The 22,738-nt window shown below is 38.2% G+C and overlaps 2 protein-coding genes across 2 annotated transcripts in view; one reads left to right on the forward strand and one right to left on the reverse strand.

Annotated features, from left to right (window-relative positions):
• Window positions 1–15,464, reverse strand: part of LOC117287972 (neutral alpha-glucosidase AB-like) — a 37,044-nt gene extending 21,580 nt beyond the window's left edge. Inside the window, exons 1-6 of the mRNA XM_033768638.1 lie at window positions 15,424–15,464; window positions 4,612–4,719; window positions 2,950–3,180; window positions 1,960–2,130; window positions 678–732; window positions 221–287 (exon numbers count right to left, since the gene is read on the reverse strand). Coding sequence (XP_033624529.1) covers window positions 221–287; window positions 678–732; window positions 1,960–2,130; window positions 2,950–3,180; window positions 4,612–4,719; window positions 15,424–15,464 — 673 coding nt within the window. The remainder of the gene's footprint in view (window positions 1–220; window positions 288–677; window positions 733–1,959; window positions 2,131–2,949; window positions 3,181–4,611; window positions 4,720–15,423) is intronic.
• Window positions 15,465–15,580: 116 nt separating this feature from the next.
• LOC117291030 (pleckstrin homology domain-containing family B member 2-like) lies at window positions 15,581–21,268 on the forward strand. Its single transcript, XM_033772618.1, has 5 exons — window positions 15,581–15,784; window positions 18,225–18,266; window positions 19,052–19,313; window positions 20,204–20,355; window positions 20,649–21,268. Exons 1-5 carry the CDS (start codon window positions 15,757–15,759, stop codon window positions 21,266–21,268), a joined length of 1,104 nt encoding a protein of 367 aa, XP_033628509.1. The 5' UTR covers window positions 15,581–15,756.
• The last annotated feature ends 1,470 nt before the right edge of the window (window positions 21,269–22,738 follow it).

Here is a 22,738-nt window from a genome sequence, read left to right on the forward strand (position 1 = left end):
TCATATTGCTCTTTGACTTATTCACACATCTTCACTTAGAACAGCCGCCACCCTGGACAATTTCAAATCCAATCTCAAAACCCACCAATTTCAACTTGCTTTGTCTTGTTTTTGTTCCAGTTTTATCAGGCACATCAAGATTTCTTCCATTTATGTTTTGTGCTATATACATGTAAGGTGTAAATATTATTATAAATTACTATTAGATGAAACAACTGACCTTTAGGTTTGTGGTCTGTATGTGACTTGTATGTCTCTTCCCACATACCAGGTTCTTCAGCAACATCCTAAAACACAAAGATCACATATCGATTACAGAATTGACAAACTTCTACAATAAACGCATATATGTCATGTATGTACAATGTCAATGTGAGACTTTGAAACAATAGGTGGCAGCAGGCATATCGGGCAATTTTACATTGTTTGTGTTGCTCTGAGCAAGCCCACATTACCAACATCAAGTTTTTGAGTCCATATAATGGCCGACCATAATAGTTCGCAAAATAAAACAAAAAACACACAATTTTGAGGCATGTTTGTTTGGATCTTTATTTAAAAAAAATTTCTACCCATATCGATTTCATAACAAATGGTTTCAAATGCTTTTCATGGACCAACTCGACAAGTCCAAGGCAACGTGTCCCTTTAATAATCAATGAACTAATCCTGAATACCTGTTGAGCTTCACCTTCCTCTCCTTCTCGTCCTTCCTCACCAGGGGGTTTAGGACTGCAAGATAAAATATATCAGAACATTACACAACTTGCTTTATAATTTGGGGGTCTTGGGTTCGAATCCTACAGGAGTAGCATGTGGATTTCTTCCCCACAGGACTCAGTGTGAAGCACAGTTCAAACTTCTTGGGAATGCGAAGTGAATTTTGCCCTGTTTTTTGCTGCGAATGTTTCACAGGAGTTGAGCAAAGAAGTTGAGCACAAGTCAAAATTTATATCGCACTCGCAGGAAGTATGAACCGGGCTTAAGCTTTAATAATGACACATTGTATTAGGCGTCACACCACAAGAAAAATTGTTGCACTTATTCCATTATGCAATTCTTACAGCAATGAAATTGTATGCGATACCAGAAGCTGGTTATAGACTTCTAAATGCTCTCAGATCACTGGGCATGCTCAGTAGTCTAGTGCTGGAATCAGGCATGTAATTGACAAAAAACCTTGAATATTACTATAAAAGGGATAAACTACATGTAAATGTACATGTACATATGGTGTATAGGCTTTAGTTATTTCAGTACTTGCTTTTTATTGTTTAAAACCCTAAAAAAGTTGGTCATTTAAAAATGCCCAGCTTTTTAAAAAGAATTCCCCGCAATTTGCAAAACCAATTAACAAAAATAAGTCTTTCTCATCAAAACAAAATGTGTCTCACTGATTTGTGCTGCCTTAGTACATCTCAAAGTCAATCAGTTTTTAGTTTAAGTACATCTCCTTGATTCTCAATTTTAACTTGGACCTCTATTTTGCTTATCTTTAACATTATCTTTACGGAATGAAATTTTTGTTTGAAGAAGTTCACAATCAGATATTGGTTTTAAAGGCAGTGGACACTATTGGTAATTACTCAAAATAATGATTAGCATAAAACCTTACTTAGTTACAAGTAATGGAGAGAGGTTGATAGTATAAAACACTGTGAGAAACGGCTCCCTCTGAAGTGACATACTTTTTTTAGAAAGAAGTAATTTTCCATGAATTTGATTTCGAGACCTCGGATTTAGATTTTGAGGTCCCGAAATCAAGCATCTGAAAGCACACAAATTCATGTGACGAGGGTGTCTTTTCTTTCATAGTTATCTTGCAACCAATCGAGCTCAAATTTTCACAGGTTTGTTATTTTGTGCATATGTTGAGATACACCAAGTGAGAAAACTGGTCTTTGACAATTACCAATAGTGTCCAGTGTCTTTAATCTGTTTTTGTAAATCATTCCATACCTTTTCTTCTCACGTAAATGCTCAAAGTTCATTAACCCCCTGGAGTTGACTGAAATGAGAACGTTATCTTCTTCCATGACATCAAGACGTAGCGGGCTGGCAGTAAGACGGACAGTGATACCATTCTGTAGGGATGCCTCTAAGGAATCTCTGGTTTGAGATACTGTCCAGCTACGAGATTAAATCAGATGGAATTAGGTCAAAATGCACAAAGACTCAGACAGAGAAAATGGAGGATTGCTATTTTGAAAAGTCAATTCAATCCATTTCTCTTGTTTTTATTACATCAATCAACCAACCTGTGACAAAATTTAATTGTAATGGTCAAGATTTTATTTAAAAACAAAAAAACAAAAATATGCAAGAGTGTACGACTGCAACTGCAACAGTGGACCTGCTTTTGTTTAGACTCCGTTTTTGCAACAGCTCCCAATGGTTTTGTACACATTTTCCATTTTTGTACCTTTCCCTGACCATGGACCCTATTGTCCTCTTTTGTTATAGGCCCTCGGTCCCCGGTTTAAATGTGTATACCTACTCACACAAGACTCACAAAGAATTTGTTGGAAAAGTTATTGCAGGCTAAAATTGGGCTTTTGTTCAATTGCTGCAATCTAACTAAGCAATGTCATTTTGGATGTCTTCAAATACCATACTGTTGACCATATTTCAGAAAAAAAGGTTATTTCTCAATACTTGTTGAATCGTAAACTTGGGTGTGATCCCCAAACTGTTTGAAAATTGGCCGTTCTAATGGTTGAAACCTTGAACTGTACAAGGTCAAGGGAGAGTGTGGCAAAGACTTGCCCACAAAAAAAAAACACAGTTCAAAAGGTAAATTAGGTCATATCCGAATTGGCGGCTACGACTACACCTAGATGGCCGCGTCATCATGCATTGAAGTATAGGACGCCCTTAGCAACACCCCTGGCAACGGTGGTAGCCGTAGCCGTAGCCACCAATTTGGATTTGGCCTAAGTAAGTGCTTACCGGCTTTTTATAAGATGTGGTTGCACAACGTCTGGTACCTCGTATCGTTTCTTTCCTGATTCCTTAATCCTTAGCCTTGCTGTGTTCATCTCCATGCCATGCAACTCCAGACTAAGCAATACACCATTGGCTGTATTCAACACATCCATTTCAATCAGACTGTCTGATATCTTGACTGATTCCATAACGGCTGCATAGGGTGAGTTGCCTGGCTGTAGCTTGCGGTTTCGTCTGGAAAGAGAGAAGTGAAATCATGATCAAATTAGAGAAAAAATTGAGGCAAATAATTATCGCAACCAATACAGTGTTGTAGCCACAGTAGGCAGTGCCAGTGCTGGACAGTGCCGGGAGGGGCCAGCCTAAACCAAAGAATTTCACCCAGCACTAAGAGCAAAATACACTGGAAATAATAACGGCTTTATTTTCTGTCTTACACCTGTTTTATCCTGTATTGAACGTCTGTCTGTCTTTTTTGTCTGTCCGTTCATAGGCTGGGAAACAAAGGCTTATCTTCTCCCCGGACCTACATGTAGATGTTGCATTTTGTTTGAAGTTTTACTTTTTTATCTCTTTTATATTAACTATAATTTTGACCATATTACTCTGTAGTATACACTATTTGCAACATTGAATAAACGTTGCTATCTGTCTATACCAAACATGAATAATGTTGTTGAACCCGCTGGCCCTTGGTTTGCTAAATTTGATTTAGAGCCCACCACTAAAATTGTTCTAGCTTCAACACTGATCACAACCACACTTTCTGCATAGCCATTTATGTCACTGTTTATATATTCTGCTTATATTCTTTTAAAAGCAATACGGGAAACCTTGACAACAAAAACAACAACAAAATTGTTAGAAATTGTTTAAAGGTCAGCAGGTTTTAGAAGTTGCATTACAGGAAACACACCTTTTTTTGGGTTTGGCCTAATCATAGTTTGGTAATTTCTTTCATGCAATTTATCAGTTATTTTCAAATGTTAAAAAAACATAACAGAATCTTGAAGACCACAGATTTGCATAAACTTACACGGTCTAAAAAACATACCTTCAAATATTTCTGTGTGAAATTTTATAGTTGATAAGAAATCTATAATCTAATTTTGCATTTGGAGCTTATCACTCAGTGAGCATTGTATTCATTTTCGTTTTTGCAATTATGTCATGCAAAGTATGTACAAATAATCGTTTTTTCACCATTTTCTTGTGACCAAGATGGTCAATAGATCTCAAACTTCTGAAGGCTTGTCAGTTTATGTATATGGTGGATTACATAACATGCTTACACTGCCAGCAGCTGTTTGTTAGCAAAACCAATTCTTAATGTCCCTTTAAATTCTAACATAATTAAGAACATCAAGTATTTTGTTGAGAATTTACTTCTTTGGAAACTTGAATGATTAAAAAGGATGAGATTTTAAAAGGGAAAATAAAACACCAGCAGACTAACTTGATACTTCACTGAGGCAATGGTGGTTTCCCCGGGTCATTACCTCGTTGCCCCTTAAAATGTTCCAATGGAAATTTAGAATTCGCTCATAAAGGTGCCCTTTACAAAGGAGAAAATGTCTTAGTGCTATTGCCCTTTCCCATCAGGCATACACCAATAATGTAGAAAATATCAATCTGATGGGATCTTGTGTACCATTTTTTACTTACTTGCAAAAACTGCTTTGATCGCATTTCTTAAAATTATTCCTGTCAACAGCCGAGACGAGAACACATCCGACCAGCAGATGAAGAAGAAGGTTGGAGTGACTCATTTTTCTGGGAACAAGAATGACAAAAAATGTTATACCCTGCACGATATGCGTACAAAAATTTTACCACACAGGCGGTGTAGGATTCTACTCTACTCATTGACCTCTGTGCTTTCTGCTCTACACCATATACTACTGTACAAAACCAATGATTGCTCAAACCAACGGAGGGCTAGATAGGGCGCCCTCTGCCTTGTTAATCATGGATCATTATAATGTGTTTGCAGAATAGCATGCAGAGTTTTTATTACGAAAGTGTCAGAGAATGCTACTCAATGCTAAAGCATAGGGCCAGAATCCTACACAATGTAAAGCAATAGGGGAAGAATCATACACAGTGCTAAGCATAGGGGAAGAATTCTACACAGTGCTGAAGCATAGGGGCAGAATCCTACTCAATGCTGAAACATAGGGCCAGAATCCTACACAGTGCTGAAGCATAGGGCCAGAATCCTACACAGTGCTGAAGCATAGGGGCAGAATCCTACACAGTGCTTAAGCATAGGTCCAGAATCCTACACAGTGCTAAAGCATAGGGGCAGAATCCTACACAGTGCTGAAGCATAGGGCCAGAATCCTACACAGTGCTTAAGCATAGGGGAAGAATCCTACTCAAGGCTGAAGCACAGGGGAAGAATCCTACACAGTGCTAAAGCATAGGGCCAGAATCCTACACAGTGCTGAAGCATAGGGGAAGAATCCTACACAGTGCTAAAGTATAGGGGCAGAATCCTACACAGTGCTAAAGCATAGGGGCAGAATCCTACACAGTGCTGAAGCATAGGGGCAGAATCCTACACAGTGCTAAAGCATAGGGGAAGAATCCTACTCAATGCTGAAGCATAGGGCCAGAATCCTACACAATGCTAAAGCATAGGGCCAGAATCCTACACAGTGCTGAAGCATAGGGCCAAAATCCTACACAGTGCTGAAGCATAGGGGCAGAATCCTACACAGTGCTTAAGCATAGGGCCAGAATCCTACACAGTGCTGAAGCATAGGGGAAGAATCCTACACAGTGCTAAAGTATAGGGGCAGAATCCTACACAGTGCTAAAGCATAGGGGCAGAATCCTACACAGTGCTAAAGCATAGGGGCAGAATCCTACACAGTGCTGAAGCATAGGGCCAGAATCCTACACAGTGCTAAAGCATAGGGCCAGAATCCTACACAGTGCTGAAGCATAGGGCCAAAATCCTACACAGTGCTGAAGCATAGGGGCAGAATCCTACACAGTGCTTAAGCATAGGGCCAGAATCCTACTCAATGCTGAAGCATAGGGCCAGTACACAGTGCTTAAGCATAGGGGAAGAATCCTACTCAAGGCTGAAGCATAGGGGAAGAATCCTACACAGTGCTAAAGCATAGGGCCAGAATCCTACACAGTGCTGAAGCATAGGGGAAGAATCCTACACAGTGCTAAAGTATAGGGGCAGAATCCTACACAGTGCTAAAGCATAGGGGCAGAATCCTACACAGTGCTGAAGCATAGGGGCAGAATCCTACACAGTGCTAAAGCATAGGGGAAGAATCCTACTCAATGCTGAAGCATAGGGCCAGAATCCTACACAATGCTAAAGCATAGGGCCAGAATCCTACACAGTGCTGAAGCATAGGGCCAAAATCCTACACAGTGCTGAAGCATAGGGGCAGAATCCTACACAGTGCTTAAGCATAGGGCCAGAATCCTACACAGTGCTGAAGCATAGGGGAAGAATCCTACACAGTGCTAAAGTATAGGGGCAGAATCCTACACAGTGCTAAAGCATAGGGGCAGAATCCTACACAGTGCTAAAGCATAGGGGCAGAATCCTACACAGTGCTGAAGCATAGGGCCAGAATCCTACACAGTGTTAAAGCATAGGGCCAGAATCCTACACAGTGCTGAAGCATAGGGCCAAAATCCTACACAGTGCTGAAGCATAGGGGCAGAATCCTACACAGTGCTTAAGCATAGGGCCAGAATCCTACTCAATGCTGAAGCATAGGGCCAGTACACAGTGCTTAAGCATAGGGGAAGAATCCTACTCAAGGCTGAAGCATAGGGGAAGAATCCTACACAGTGCAAAAGCATAGGGCCAGAATCCTACACAGTGCTGAAGCATAGGGGAAGAATCCTACACAGTGCTAAAGTATAGGGGCAGAATCCTACACAGTGCTAAAGCAAAGGGGCAGAATCCTACACAGTGCTGAAGCATAGGGGCAGAATCCTACACAGTGCTAAAGCATAGGGGAAGAATCCTACTCAATGCTGAAGCATAGGGCCAGAATCCTACACAATGCTAAAGCATAGGTCATGAATAAAGCATGTAAAGAGGAAGAATCTTAATCAATGCAATGCAAACTCAAGTTGACAAAATTAATTCAATTTAATATAAAACAGGTTTATTGAAAAAAATCCATCGCAGTTACAACACTGAGTTCCACATATTAATGTCAAATAATCGCATAAAAAACAAATTTAAAGGTTGCGTTGAACCATAAAGCTATATATATTGACTAATAATAATAATAATAATAATAAACTACATTTATATAGCGCTAACTTGCTCTGTGTTTTGAAGCCACCCTGGGCACAGACAAGTTTGATGTGTTGCATGACTACGAAATGATTTTAATTCACATTGGCGCCTTTTTTTTTACATTCGGCGTGTGCGCTTTCGTACGCGACTGCCCATTCGCGTCTGTCTGCACTACGAAAACTTTAAAAAGTATACGTGCCTTTTAAACATGACGCAAATGACGCTCGCAGTTTGGACGCTCATCAGCAGATTGTGCGTTTACATTTGCTGCAGCTTTTGGTTCGATGACACATAGAAAATAACAAATACACTATCATGCAAATAACCGTACAATTGGCGTACAAAATGTCAAGCTTTTGTATTTGTTCGTAAATAAACATTGATGCGCCAACACGGCTTCAAAACTTTATTGCGTGTATAATGGGGTGTTAGCGCTCTAGTCACATCAATATATGTATAGCTCTATGCATTTAACAGAAATCTGTCATAATAATAGAAAGTGCTTCCAACTGTGAAATTGTTTTGAACTTAAACCTTTTTCTTGTGAGAAAGTTGTCTGACCAAGGTCCTATTATGGGTGAGCATTCATTGCTCACTTAAAGTTATGTATCCCAAAAACCTTTTTTGTGTGAAAATGTATTGACCATTTTAAACAACAGTTTGTGAGAAGTAATTTGTTTGCCAAGCAAGTGTGTTTAGCAACATTTTGTTGCAATTCCATGGAAGCTAAAGTTTGACAGCCACTGTTGAACAATGGCAAAAGACCATCACTTGCTACAAACTTAAATCTCCTGCCATGTTTAATTCACATGTTCACTGCAGGGTTACAGGGCACATCCCTTCATAATGCAGGTTTTTGTCACTAATTACTTTCTACTACAGATGCATAAAAAGGTTTTGAGATGTTAATAACACAATGATACTATAAAGAGCATTGTATGGAAAAGAGATTTAAAAAGCATTCATAAATACCCCAGACAGTTTCTCTACTCCTATTGGTGGAGAGCGCGTCACATGAGGGTGTTTAAATGGTTGATAATGACCAGAGTTTATAACTGGCTGGCTTATGCGTGTCAGACACGCAATATTATCACGCAGAATGCAATTCATAGCTATTAGCAACAGCGCGTAATCTACTTCTAAGTGCGCGCACGTAGTATATTTCTAAGCTTGCGCGCGTACACACAACCCACACGCAACAGACTCTCCACAAAGGTTTTGACCAAAATATTTCAAACCTCAAATTTTAAACGGTCAAATTTTTTAACAAAAGAGCATTTATGAATGGGAATAAAAAAGTAGTGACTCCGTTCGTAACCGTCCGTTTAAACCTTGCAGGGTCGTTACCATGCGCTCAAGACCCTCGCCCGAGCCGATCACAAGTAAGAAACCGTCGCTACCCTTTTATTCCCTTATTAAAGGCACTGAACACTATCGGTAATTACTCAAATTAACTTGGTAACAAGTAACGGTGAGCTATTGATAGTATAAAACATTGTGAGAAATGGCTCCCTCTGAAGTAACGTAGTTTGTGAGAAAGAACAAAAATTTCTCACTAAAATATTTGATTGAATTCAAGCTTGAATTTTGCGTCTGAAAGCACATAACTTGTGCAACAAGGGTGTTTTTTCCTCCATTATACTCTCGCAACTTCAAATTTTCACAAGTTTGTTTTTTTGTGCATTATGTTGACATACACCAAGTGAGAAGACTGGTTACCAAAGGTGTCCATTGCCTTTAAAAGTTACATTGAATGTTTTTGCATGCTTTATTATTATTTTCAACCTTGACATTTGGTCATTGATATCAACATCCAAATAATATAAAAATGGTCTAGTAGCATGGAAACTGTTTCATGTAACATACATTATAGTATAATGGACTATCATTATTTAAAGGCAGTGGACACTATTGGTAATTGTCGAAGACTAGCCTTCACAGTTGGTGTATCTCAACATATGCATAAAATAACAAACCTGTGAAAGTTTGAGCTCAATTGGTAATCAAACTTGCAAGATAGTAATGAAAGAAAAAAACACCCCTGTCACACTAAATCTGACGTCTCGAAATCAAATTCGTGGAAAATTACTTCTTTCTCAAAAACTAAGGCACTTCAGAGGAAGCCGTTTCTCACAATGTTTTATACTATCAACCTCTCCCCATTACTCGTCACAAAGAAAGGTTTTATGCTAATAATTATTTTGAGTAATTATCCAATAGTGTCCACTGCCTTTAAATATATGCATAATATGATTGAGTATTTTAAACGCTTGTTACATAAGTACAAAGTAAACATTTTTTAACATTAACTGCAACTTGAACATACTGCATTTTGTAGAATTCATGTCAAAAGTAACATTTTGACATGGGTATATGATTTTTGTAAACTTTTGATGTTTTCCCCAAATATGAAATGAGGTTTCTGTCCCACAATATTTAAAAGCTGTAGAGACTTTGCAGTATGCATGAGAACTTTTACTGACAACTGGTCTGATACTCTTGTGTACCACCAGGGGGACTGTAGCCTTCGTTGCTTCATAGATCCGCATTCAAAATGACTAGAAGGTTTGACCAGCCTGCGAATATACCCTTCCAGGCGCTTCAAATCACGGCTCTATGAAGCTAGTGCCACGAAGGCCTTGACAAAAGGCTAGTGGGGCGGAGGAGTAGTTGCATTATTTCATGGTAGTCCAGTACTGCTTGAAGGTTGATTTCTACATTGTTACCTGCAGTTGGATATAATAAAGGAAAAATATGGGTGAATGAATGAATGAGTGGATAGATAGACGGATGAGTGCATGTAACTCAGAAATAAAATATAAATATTTTTGTTATTTATTAATTTAACTATTTATTTGCTTATCTAATTTCTTGTTTATTGATTATTTGTTTATCAATTGATTGGTTGTTTTGATTGCTTTATTCATATTTAATCATCCTTTTATTGATGTAAAGGTATTTATGTTGGAAAAGGAGTTAGTTTGATTAACTTTTCGTTTCTTGCATTGTTATTTTATCAATATTGACCTATTTTTTTGTTTATCCATCCATATTTTGATTTATTTGTTGCTATCTTTCTTGTTACATGTATCTTTCCAACTTTTTATTCATTTACATATTGTTACTTTTTATTTATATTTTTTGATTAACAATTTGGTTATTTATTTATTTATTTGCTTGTCTAATTTCTGGTGTTTGTTTTTGGTTTTGTTGTTTCAAGTTGTGCTTTGTGTATACAGATTATTTATATGTACTTTAAATTACTTTTACTTTTCCAAAGAGAGTATCCTCTGCTCACCAGTTTTCACGCTATTATGCCTTTTTCTTTGAATTGGGAAAAAAATAATGATGCCATATAACAACCAATGCCCTAATTATCTTCATTTGTTAATATGAAGTATGCAAACATGTATTAAAACTTGATGGACATTGAAATGTTCACACCACACACCGATCTTCAATGACTTCAACTGGCCCCATTTGTTTTGAGTTTTTCCTGTTTTCACAGCAAACGAGAAAGTATGGTTTCCCGGTGAAGCCATACATGGAAGAAACATCTGCAGTGACTTCAAGTGTTCTTTGAGACTCTATGTATGACTGTATAGCCAGCAGTTGCCTTCATTTTATTCAAAATATTGTTTTATTACATTTTTTATATTACTATGGTAACTTGCAAAAAATAAGTGTGAATAATTACTGGCTTCCAAATCTTAATATTTATAATAAAGCGTATAAATAAACAGTGATAATTGAATCAACGAGCTGATGTTTAAATTTTAATATTAATAATAGTATTGATACCAGGGTTACAAAATAAAAATCTCCAAAAATACTAGAAAATGATACAAGGCACATGGCTTCTTTAAGCCTCTGTATTTTTTTTCAAGAATGCTCAGCAAAACACTCAGTCACATGATTTTGATCATCATGAATTGTGAATTGAAATAGCGTTTGATGAAACTCTTTCGGTGGGCAAATATTTTTATATGGCCTCAACATTATGACATATTTTTGTACCTTGTAGAAATGCCTAAAATACCAAACTTTTTGCATTTACAAGTGCAAATGACTATTGGAGCCTTACGTGTTTCTAAGTTTTGGTCGAGGGAGAGGAGACACTTTTTGCTTGTCAAATAAAACCACACAATTTTTATCTAGGGACTGTTTACATCGCGCACAGAGAGGTAAAAGATTTGCCACGATTTTAGGGACACCTCGAAAACAGGACCTATAGTGAGTTAACAGGCTTTCGAGCTACTGTGTAGTGTGTTTAATTAAACTTTTGTTGATCCTGGCCATCAAATTAGGGTTGTTTTGTAATTTCCTGTACCCTTACTGTTTGTCTTGCTTTGTATTTACATGTACTTTTGTTTTTATATTATTTATTTTACATACTGTCTGCTTGTATATTGTTATTGTTTAATTGCCAAATAAAGAATAAGAATAAGTAAGAATAAGGGATGAACTAGCCCCATAAATGAACATGTTATTTGATAGTGATAGTTACAAATTAGAGTAAAAGTCTTAAGTATCTGATATAAAATAATTGACGTTGATCATTTATAATATTGATAGTGACCAGTTAAGAACACCGTGCACAAAAACAACTTCTTACCGAGAAAAGATGTCCATCAATGTTTCGGATCGGCATCATATCACCAACTCCGCGTCAACTACATGTACTGTGTGGTGGTTGGACGACGCTTTTGCGACGACAGACGAGAGAGAGCATGCAGTGTACATGTACGTTATGTATGCGTGTATGTGTATGGTATGGTGTATGCTGGTACTCAGTTATTTTTGCATTGCCTTAACGCAACGACGTGAAGAGTACCAGTTATATAGTGAGTAGAGTAGAGTAGAATCCTACTCGTACATGTACCATAGGAAATCTCGCCGCATATCTTGCACCAATTGAAAAATGTCGGTCAAAAACTGACCAAAACATGTCTGACCATTCAATATTATCCTCATTGTTATGAACGATAAATGTAGATGCACGTTCATTTTCAAATGTTGACTTTCACTCTGATCTTTCAATTCTATTGAGTATTGAAGAACCCATAACCAGACTGCTCATAACGGGTAGGTTCGATTAGCTTCCCCGGGTCGACCCCAATACGTCCGAATAGCTTTGACGTAATTCCAGGGGCTCACCCGGGTCAGCCCCAAGTGCACTGCTTGTGGAACGGGTCATTTGGGTCTGGCCGAGGTGCATGATGCCACCACGAGATGATCGTTTGATTAGCTTATGTCAGGGACTCACCCGAATGAGCCCTGCGAGGTCGACACAGGGAAGCTAATCGAACGCACCCATCATAAATGAGATTAATCTTCTCTTACATGCCTTAGAGCTTGTTCAAACTACGTAAGACAATTGAAATGATAAACTGTGCTGGTATTTTGTTTCTGCTCTTATTGCAATTCAGGTTGCGAATCAAATTCTGATCCATTTTGAGCAACATTCTGAGCAACTTGTGAGAAATAAAACCACAAGGCTACAGGGCTAAAACTTCTGCTGGATCACACAATTTTTCACAAGATCAGAATAAAAAAATAAAAAATAAAAGTACCTACACAGTGTTATGTTTCAAATAGTTTTTGTGTACTTATGGGTACAACTTTCATAGCAGAATTGAAAGATAAATATCAAACACAAAGTCAACATTTGCACATAATTTTTATAAATAAAGATGAGGTGATGTATAATATTTCAATCACAAAGATCGACAGATTTGTCCAATCATACAAGTTTAATGGCCCGACGCTAAAAACACTAGCCTTTGGTCTGCAGCCCAGAGTTATTTTGGAGCACTGGCATTTATCATTCAATATCATACACTGTGATTTTGAGTGATACAGGCATTATCCCAGCCTGCATTCCCTGCAATATGATACCAAATACAGTGAATGCCTCTACACAGTACACAGATACACAGGAAAGGAAACAATAAAAACACTGATTGATGATTTTGCGTGGAGGCTTTCGCAAAAAAACCAACATAACCATAAAATTCACATGGTAGAGGTCGTTCATTTAGTTTAGTCCTAATGCACAGTTAGTCCATCTTATGCAACCTGTCAAGCAAAAATGTTTGAACGTTGATGAACTCACTGGCAATTTTAAAAGATAGATTGCATCTAGGATAAAAAAGAAATTGATTTTGTTCTTTATCCAATCTAGTCTTTTGTTCTTCTCTCCACTTATATATATTTTCTTTTGTCGTCTTCAGTTAGCCTGGTTTAATATTCTTTGTATTTTGTCGTCAGCATTTTGTATTGTCATTGTGTAATTGTCTTGTCCTTGTCTCTTCTTCGATGTTTGTTTGTTTGTTTGTTTGTTTGTTTACTTGTCTGTATAAAGGCTGTTGTCTACAAGCCACGGCTTATCTAACAGTCTCTCGCTCCTGTCTTGTACATAGTTAATTCCTAGTTATAAATATATTATTTGCTTTTAGATTATACTGTTTTTGTATTATTTAATACACTTTAGATTTGTTAAATTTCTATGTACTGTTTAATTCTCACAATTGTTTTTTTTCAACAAGAGTATAGAATAAACGTTTTATTGAATTGAAAAAACAAATTTTGTTTCTGGAAGACTTGGTAAGCACCAAGGTATCTAGCACCCTAGCTTAAATAGCATCCTCCAAAACAAAAATATCAATATCCTTCCCCCCTAAGGGCCTAAAAGGTCAACCAGGAAAAAGAAAAAGGTACTCCCAAAAATTAAACAAAAAAATTATATTATATACAAATAAAATGCGATAATTATATCTTGTTTTAAATTAACATTGATAACTACAAATCTTTGAAAAAGTTATATATTTAAACATTCAGAGGGCACACCAAAAACTTTCTGTACCCTGTCCTGCCACCACTTTTTCATTTGATGTGAAATAAGCTAATTAAAGACACTGGACACTATTGGTAATTGTCAAAGACCAGTCTTCTCACTTGGTGTATCTCAACATATGCATAATAACAAACCTGTGAAAATTTGAGCTCAATTGATCGTTGAAGTTGCGAGATATATATCAAAGAAAAAAATACCCTTGTCACACAAAGTTTTGAGGTCTTGAAATCAAATTCGCGGAAAATTACTTCTTTCTCGAAAACTACATCACTTCAGAGGGAGCCATTTCTCACAATGTTTTATATTATAACACCCCTTGCAAGTATTCTGCCTGCTCATTGGTTTAGAGCGCGTCACATGACATGTCTTAGTTTTGCTAGACGACGGCCGTGTGATAGTGCGTCGGTTTGCCATGCGCTAGTCCGAAGACTAGCACACGGCGTGCAGTACCCAGACGTCCGTTGCGTGTACGGGGATGATAAATTAATAGTCTGTAACCATTTTGGATTGCACGACACTACATGCAGCACAGTAAAAGTGTTTGCAATCTGTATTCGCGTCGTCCGTGGATTGTAGCATTCAGGTCTGTAACCTAATAATAATAGTACAGTATTTAGAAATGTTTGGGGTGTTATAAAACAAATATTGACTGCTTTTACTCGTGCAATGGTTAAAAACTATGACTCCCTCAGTGATCCCCGTAGCGTTCTATTTTCCCTCGGCTTCGCCTCGGGAAAAAGTAACGCTCCCGGGGATCACCTCGGGAGTCATAGTTTTATTTAACCATAGCACTCGAAGCAGTCAATATTTGTATACTATCATCCTCTCCCCATTACTCGTAATCAAGAAAGTTTTTATGATAAAAATTATGTTGAGCAATTACCAAACCAAGTGTCCACTGCCTTTATTTAAAAAAAAGTAAAATTAGTAAGTTTGTTATTTGTATCTAATTTACTCAATCAAATTATGAAAAGTCAAACAAAAATGAGGTATTCCTTTTCTTGTAAAATTTTTTAAAAAGTGGTGTCACTGTCAGGATACGAAAATATTTCCAAGGCACACATTCACAAGAATAAACACAAATAAAAACAATGAGCTGGTGGTTGGGGCGATATGGTTGTACGTAATAACACAACCCGCACATCTCACGGCCGACAAATGGCCGACGTAGTCAGTTGGGGTCAGTTGCGGCAATTTTTTTTAAAGCTTGATGAATGTGCCCAAAACTACATAGATTTCATCAAAAATAACAAAATACATTCAAATTAGATGACTGCAAGTCATCCCGCTACAGGAACTATCCGTCGAGTTCATTAAAGATAGTTTTACTTACAAAAAAGGCCACGTCTTTTTACCGACATAGGAGGCTGCCATTTTCTTTTTCATAATCCCTGGTTCGCGCACATTCACCGCCAAGAGTCAATAATCTGCAGGATGCACGTGGTGAAGGTAATTGCGGGAACCAAGGAAATTCTGTGCGATCTCGCAAGTTGAGAGGTCAACTTACTCCATCCCATTACGTCATTTGAGGTCAAACTGTTGTCACAGTAATCAAAAATTAGTCAGTTAATAATATTATCGAAGGGCAAGGGGTGTAGCCGCTCGTGTTTACGTTTTTGGTGATAAACAATGTGTCTTTATTAGCTTTTTGTTCTATCCGTGAAAGATGTCTTGCGGAGGAGTTGAAGTAAGCAGTGAGTAAAAACCATCTTCAATCTTCAATCTTCAATGGCTATCTTATTCTATAGCAAAGATGACCATGCAAACTGTCAGACCATGGAGCAATAAACTAGATTGCTCCATGGTCAGACTGTCATGATGACTGTGTAATGACGTGTTAATATCCTCCGACCGATACCCCAAATCTGCGCGTTACAAATATTCCCGCAGGCACCTTTCCCGCCGCGTAACTTTTTGTTTACAATACACAATACAATGACATAATTTTTTGATTTCATGAAATACAACATAATCTTCAATCTCAGCTGCAAAGATGGGACAAATCGTAGCCTTTCTGGTTGATCTGTAAGTATAAGTATAATTTTAGTAGAAAATCGTATCTTTACTAATACTAGCCTAGACTAAACACAAAATATGCCTAGCTAAAATGGTTGACAAAAACACTAAAAACACCCTGAAAGTTCTTTGCGTTTGTTGTCTGCCATACTTCACTACTTCAATTTAGGTTTATCGCAAATAGCAAAATATCAAGAGAGGGCGCTGTTGAACCCACACAAAGGTATAGGCGTTGCGTGCATGAGTCGTAGAAACTGCATAGAAACTGCCCCATATTCCTTCCTACAATGCACTGGTTTCTGAATCCCGATAAACCTTTTTACAAGATCACGTGATTTTTACATGACAACAGAGGGGATACAAAAAACTGTGAAAGATTGAAGTGGACGTGCGCCTCATCATAGTCATAGGCAAATTTCCAGAAATTACGATTTTATTGTAAATTGCACGTGGGTAAAAAAAAAAAACGCCCCAAAAACATCAGAAGCCTTTTATTGATAAAAAATACGATCATTTATTATTCATAATTTGTTACATGTATAATACAATTAACTATGAAAAAACAGCGTTTTAGTGTTGTATAACCATGATAACTAAGTTTTGTAAATTGATGGCTTCACCACAGGTTGGGCCGGGTGTAAGATAGGGGTTCAGCTAATAGACCTTATGCACATGACGTCATTTCAGTACGGCGCCCCCGCATTGAGGTCAAAACGAGATTGTTCATTGGTCAATCTATGTGCGTTTTGATTGTTTCGTCACCGTTTGACCTCAAAGATGGCGGCTGGATGACGTCAATGCATAAGGTCTATTAGCCTGGTAGAAACCCAACAATTGATGGGGTAAATAGTTATATCTGGCGGTTTTGGGCTTCCTATTTTGTGTTTGGCCTTCATATTTTGTATTTAGTCTAAAGGTAAGATTTTCTACTAAAATTATATATTAGGCCTATCTAAAATATCAACCAGAAAGGCTACGATTTGTCCCATCTTTGCAGGAGATTGAAGATTATGTTGTATTTTTTTTTATACTTTCATGAAAATTATGTATTGCGTATTGTAAACAATAAGTTACGTGGCGGGAAAGGTGCCTGCGGGAAGATTTGCAACGCACAGATTTGGGGTATCGGAGGATACTCCTAGAACTATGACTCTGATCTGAGCATGACTATGATGTTTGTTCCGCTATCGTCTCTGTGTACGGGAGACGATAGCGGACGAAACTGAAATAGAGTACCAAAACTGTAACTTTTGATGCAAAGTTGCAATACCTATAACAATTGTCCGAAAAAAAAGTGTTTAAATTAAACATATAAAAAACTGAAAACTAGAAAAAAGTGGTTTGTACACAAGTGTATAATACATGTAGTGTTTAGTGTTTAGTGTTTGTTGGTTTGTGTTTGTCAGAAAACTTGAGGGTTGACCGACTCAAGGCAAGACAACTTGATGGTTCAGACAAATGGAATGAATGTTAAATCTGTAGTCTTCACTACAAGATAACTCAATGGGAATGGTTGAATTGAACAAGTCAACAACTCGATGTGTATACTTTGTGTGATTTCAGATGCATAACCCTAGTAAAAGGCCTCATGCCTGAAGTAAATATTGTTTGAGTGAGAAATTACCTTAAAAACTATTGTTACCAAGTAAGCTTTTATGCTAACAATTATTTTGAGACTTGATGCTGATGCCTGTCAAAAAATGGTTCTGAACCTGTGAAACACTCATCAACATTTGTTTGTATAGGATTTGAGGCATTGCATGGTGAGGTATCATCAATGTATATTTGGTTTGCGGTAACACTGTGTATCTACTTGCCAGGTAGAGTTGTTCTTAGGGAACTGTCTTGCTTTATTCTACTGCCACAGAGAAGATAATCGGAGGTTCGGGAGACTTCTCAGTTCTGAAAAGAACTGTCCTGCTTTTTAACTATTACCAGGGCGGATGGTATAGAAAATAGACTGGACTACTACTTTAGCTTGCAGGATCGTAATTAACTGTACTTCCGCGGAGTCGGTTCTGAATTGATCTCAACGTTTCAACTAGCTTGCTCTAGTCATCGTTGTATTATATTTTCCTGTTGTAATGTTTTAATACCATGTTTGAATTGTACTTTCAGATAGCTCCGGCACCAAGCATGATGGATATTTAAAGTACTACTGTGAGTATGCGTTGTAAAAAAAATTCCAATACCATGCATAATTCATGACCGAGAGTTGAGTTCTTACTGGTCCATTCATCATCACGTGCCAGGTGCTATTTATTCTAAACGCGCACGCAAGTATTCACGCACATGGTACATGTGTATGACAAGTAGAATAGCGCCTAGGCACCTCGCGCGCTATTCTACAAGTAGAATAGCGCCTAGGCACCTCGCGCGCTATTCTACTTGTCATGCGCTTTACGATTGTGGTACTGTTTTGTACACATACGCTTGAACATCGCTCTAGCGACATCCAACACATTCATGAACAAACTTAGCATGGTGCATTTTATTTCACAGTCGTCATTTTCCCTTGCTCCAAACAACTGAATATGTATGAAGTATAGTAAAACAAATTTAACTTGGTTTATTTCGGGTGACTATAGTCGATATGAGCTCCCCTCAGTATTGGAATATCGCAAACTAGTTCCCTCGGCTTCGCCTCGGGAACTAGTTTGTCAATTTCCAATACCTCAGGAGTTAATATGACTAGTCACCCTCATCACGCCATGTTACATGTGTATTGTATAATACTTCGCTCTTGCAAGAGCAAGGCTCTGTTTTTTAGTAATCTGATATTTTTCAGGGATGTCGAAGAACATAGATTTGATGCTGAGAGAATATTTAAACAGCAAAAGCCAGAGCCCAAATGATGGTTTACTTTATGTTTTATAAGATGTCTCCCATCATAAACTCATTTCTCAACTAAATGATTGATCTCATCCCCCTTCCACACAACGTAGGTGGCTTTGTCTTTAAAGGCTGGAGCAAACGCTACTTCTGCCTCTTCAATGATGGTCAGATGGTCTATAAGTCCACACAGTCCAGCAGTAAAGCAAAGAAAGAATGGAATGTGAAATCACACTGTGAGAGTCTGAGGGTTGGACAGCAGTGTACACAGATTGCTCCCAGGCCTGAGACTGGAGCTAATATTCTTCATATCTTCACATTGACCATCAATAGGAAAAATCACTTCTTCCAAGCCGACAGTGAAGAACAACTTATGTAAGTACATGTACCAGTGTTGTAGCCACGGTGGGCGATAGTGGCCAGGCCTGTTCAGAACTCACAAATTTTGCCCAGCACTCTGAGCAAAATACATTGTGACGCCCAGCACAGATTTCCCCTACTGAATAAATCAAAATATTGTCTACTGTCATTGATCTCAGAGACAGCCAATGATAAGGAGTATCAAATGTCACAGAGAAAGAAGACTGTCAAAAGGCCATTCAACTTATTGCATGGCCCCATAACCCAAACAGTTTGGAAACCTGCCATCATGCCTGAAGCTTGCACCTGAGCAATGATGGCCCAATAATTAAACATGAATTTTGTTGATCCTCTCACCCTTGGTGGACTACCAAACACATTGGATTTATTGGCCACCTCTAAAATTGCTCTAGCTACACTGGTTAGTCTACAACACTTGCCCCACTCTCAAGTACTTCAATGGTAGGGGAAAATGTTCTACTTATGTCCAAATAGGGGATCATTATTCACATTTGAGGAGAATTGTCCAAAGGCCTGGAATGACACAGAGGCCCTGGAGGACAGGGTCTATGTTGCTCGAGTCTTGGCCTGGGTGCCCTTCCAAAAGTATATTGTATTGACTTTAAGGTTTCTTATGAGGTGCCCTTTGCAGCATGAGAATGGCCTTGCCCTCTCAAAGATGAAACTCCAGGCCTGCTTGCATTTAGGGGTAGAATCTCAATGGATATCCTGCCATGGGTTTTAGTTCAAATGCATGGTGTTGGATTGTGCTGATGGCTGACTAGACTTCTTTGAGATAAAGTCATGCACGCTGCCATTTTATAGCTCTGTGGAGAATTTTGAATGGAACTAAAAGGTTCTGTTTAGGAAAATTAACAGAAAATGGAAATGTTTTTGTAATTTAGAGGCTGGTTGAAAGCTCTGTATGAAGTCAAAGGTGTACAACCTGGACCTCCACAGGGGCAGCAGGGTGCCCAGGGGGCAATGCCTCAACCAGGAGGAGGGGCACCCATGCCTCAGGGGCCACCTCCAGCAGGATTCATGCCTAGTGTAGCAGGTAAGGTTCCAACATTTTCCTTCATAGTATGAAAAGTGGGATGGGTGGTGTCAGTAACAGTTTAGGGTAAAAATAAAGAAGAGTAGAACTAACATAGATTTTTTTTTTGGGGGGGGGGGCTGAAAAAAGGAAAATGCAGCAGGAATTCAAATTGTCCATGCTGGTTTTGTTCATATGTTTTGAGCATATAAATGCACAACAATACACTGACAAAAGGTGGCACATGTATACAACGAAATTTTGCTTTGTTTATGTTTCAGAAATAGTTGTTATTGTTTTATTTTACTTGACAGGTCAAGCCCCTCCGCCGTATGCTCAAAATGTACAGCAACCACCCCAGGAGTATGCACCCCCACCTCAAGGATTCGCACCAGCACCCCAGGGTTATGCACCCCAACCCCAGGGTTATGCACAACCTCGGCCTCAATACCCCCAGCAGACAGGTTACGCCCAGGGTTACCCCGCCCAACAAAGAGTCATACACAATCAGCGCACTGTCTTTGTCAACCCGGCACCACCCAGTGATAGCTTTGCAACGGGTGTCTTGACTGGTGCAATGCTGGGTGGTTATGGTTATGGATGGGGTGGAGGTGGGTTGGGCTATGGTGTCGGGTTGGGCTACGGTGGTGGATTGGGTTATGGTGGTGGGTGGGGGCATCATCACCATCATGGCTTCCATGATCACCACCACCACCATGATCATCATTATGGTGGGCATGATATGCATGGGGGCGGTATGCATGATGGTCATGGTGGTGACATGGGCGGAGGTTACGGTGGTGACATGGGCGGTGATTATGGAGGGGACATGGGCGGGGGCGGAGATTTTGGTGGGGACATGGGCGGGGATTTTGGTGGGGACATGGGCGGAGACTTTGGTGGGGACATGGGTGGGGATTTTGGTGGGGAGTAGGCCGATTTAAATGACAATTCTGCAACCTGGCCATTTGTAGCTCATGGGATAGTTTCAACCAAAATGTTCATAAATGGAATTGACTTGTGTTTGGAACCCTTTTTCTTCATTGAGGATATGAATGGTTGTGAGTCTGGTCCACCTTGGGTACCAACAACACCTGCCATAGCATGAATACAAATGAGTCAAATTTGGCATTATGAAGAAACAATATGAATGTTAAAGGGAAGGTACATGTTTGGTAATTGTCAAAGACCAGTCTTCTCACTTGGTGTATCCCATCATAACCATAAAATAACAAGCCTGTGAACATTTGGGCTCAATTGGTCATCGAAGTTGCGAGAAAATTATGAAAGTAAAAACACCCATGTTGGACGAATTTGTGTGCTTTCAGATAAGAAAAAAATACTTTTATTATTTTAGTGAGAAATTACCTCTTTCTCAAAAACAACATTCCTTCAGAGGGAGTCGTTTCCCACAATGTTTTATACTATCAACAGCTCTCCAATGCTCGTTACCAAGTCAGTTTTTAAGTTAATATTTGTTTTGAGTAATTACTAAATGTGTACCTTCCCTTTAAAAGACAAAGAATTAATATATAGTATAAGTAATATTTAAGAAACCTAGTTTCAATCTGAAGGCTTACTGATTATCAAGTTCATATCAGCACCAATCTTTCAGACTACAACCAATTTTAGTTGCCCAATTCAAACAAGTTGGCATGATTGTGCCCCAAAACTCCTGCAGGATACAAGTCATGTAAAGCTTCAGTTTCACTAGAAGGGTCACCTAATTTGATGAAACCTTCTCAGGCATCAGGTTGGTTGTATGCTGTGTTTGTTGAAAACTAATTGGTGAAGAATGAATGTACATGTATCCTGCCCCAAAAACCAAGTGTGTTGTATTAAAATCAGGGATGTGGTTTCTCCCTTGTTAAACAAAATTCTGTTTGTTTTTTTTCCCTAAAGAAAAAATTTCCAAAAAAGTTCAAATTCTAAAAGAAATGGAGATACGTGTATAACCATATCACTTCGCCCCAGATTGCAGAGTAGGGCTTTTTAAATCAAAGATAAATGTTTTAATTGAGCTTCATGTTCACAAAATTTCATACAAGTTGTTTGAGCTTGCATGCTTTATTTTGTATAATTTCTTATTATCTACATCATCTTATGCTAAACTTATTGTACATATGAAATATCTAAAATGTACTTTTCAGTTTGTTCAGAAATTAAGTACTATTTTTTAAGAGATTTTTTTTCTGAAATGTTGTGTTTACATACTTTTAAATTGAGTGTTATTTATACATTAAAACAAAACAATAACCTGCTTATTTATGCAATTGTAACTACATGTATTATCAAGTTATTGTATATTTTGTGTAATAATATTTGATATTGTTTATACTTAAGTCTCTTTCACAAAAAGGGCTGCCTTTGAATGAAATATTTTCGATACTGCTCTGAGCTTACT

The sequence above is a fragment of the Asterias rubens genome, chromosome 1, assembly GCF_902459465.1.
Source record: "Asterias rubens chromosome 1, eAstRub1.3, whole genome shotgun sequence".
Classification (NCBI taxonomy): Eukaryota; Metazoa; Echinodermata; class Asteroidea; order Forcipulatida; family Asteriidae; genus Asterias; species Asterias rubens.

Excerpts from the sequence above, each read along its gene's own strand:
- LOC117291030 (XM_033772618.1), top strand. The coding sequence starts at position 15,757 with ATGTCTTGCGGAGGAGTTGAAGTAAGCA. Across the intron at positions 19,314-20,203 it reads GACAGTGAAGAACAACTTAT|AGGCTGGTTGAAAGCTCTGT; the intron begins GTAAGTACATGT and ends TTTGTAATTTAG. Across the intron at positions 20,356-20,648 it reads ATTCATGCCTAGTGTAGCAG|GTCAAGCCCCTCCGCCGTAT; the intron begins GTAAGGTTCCAA and ends TTTACTTGACAG.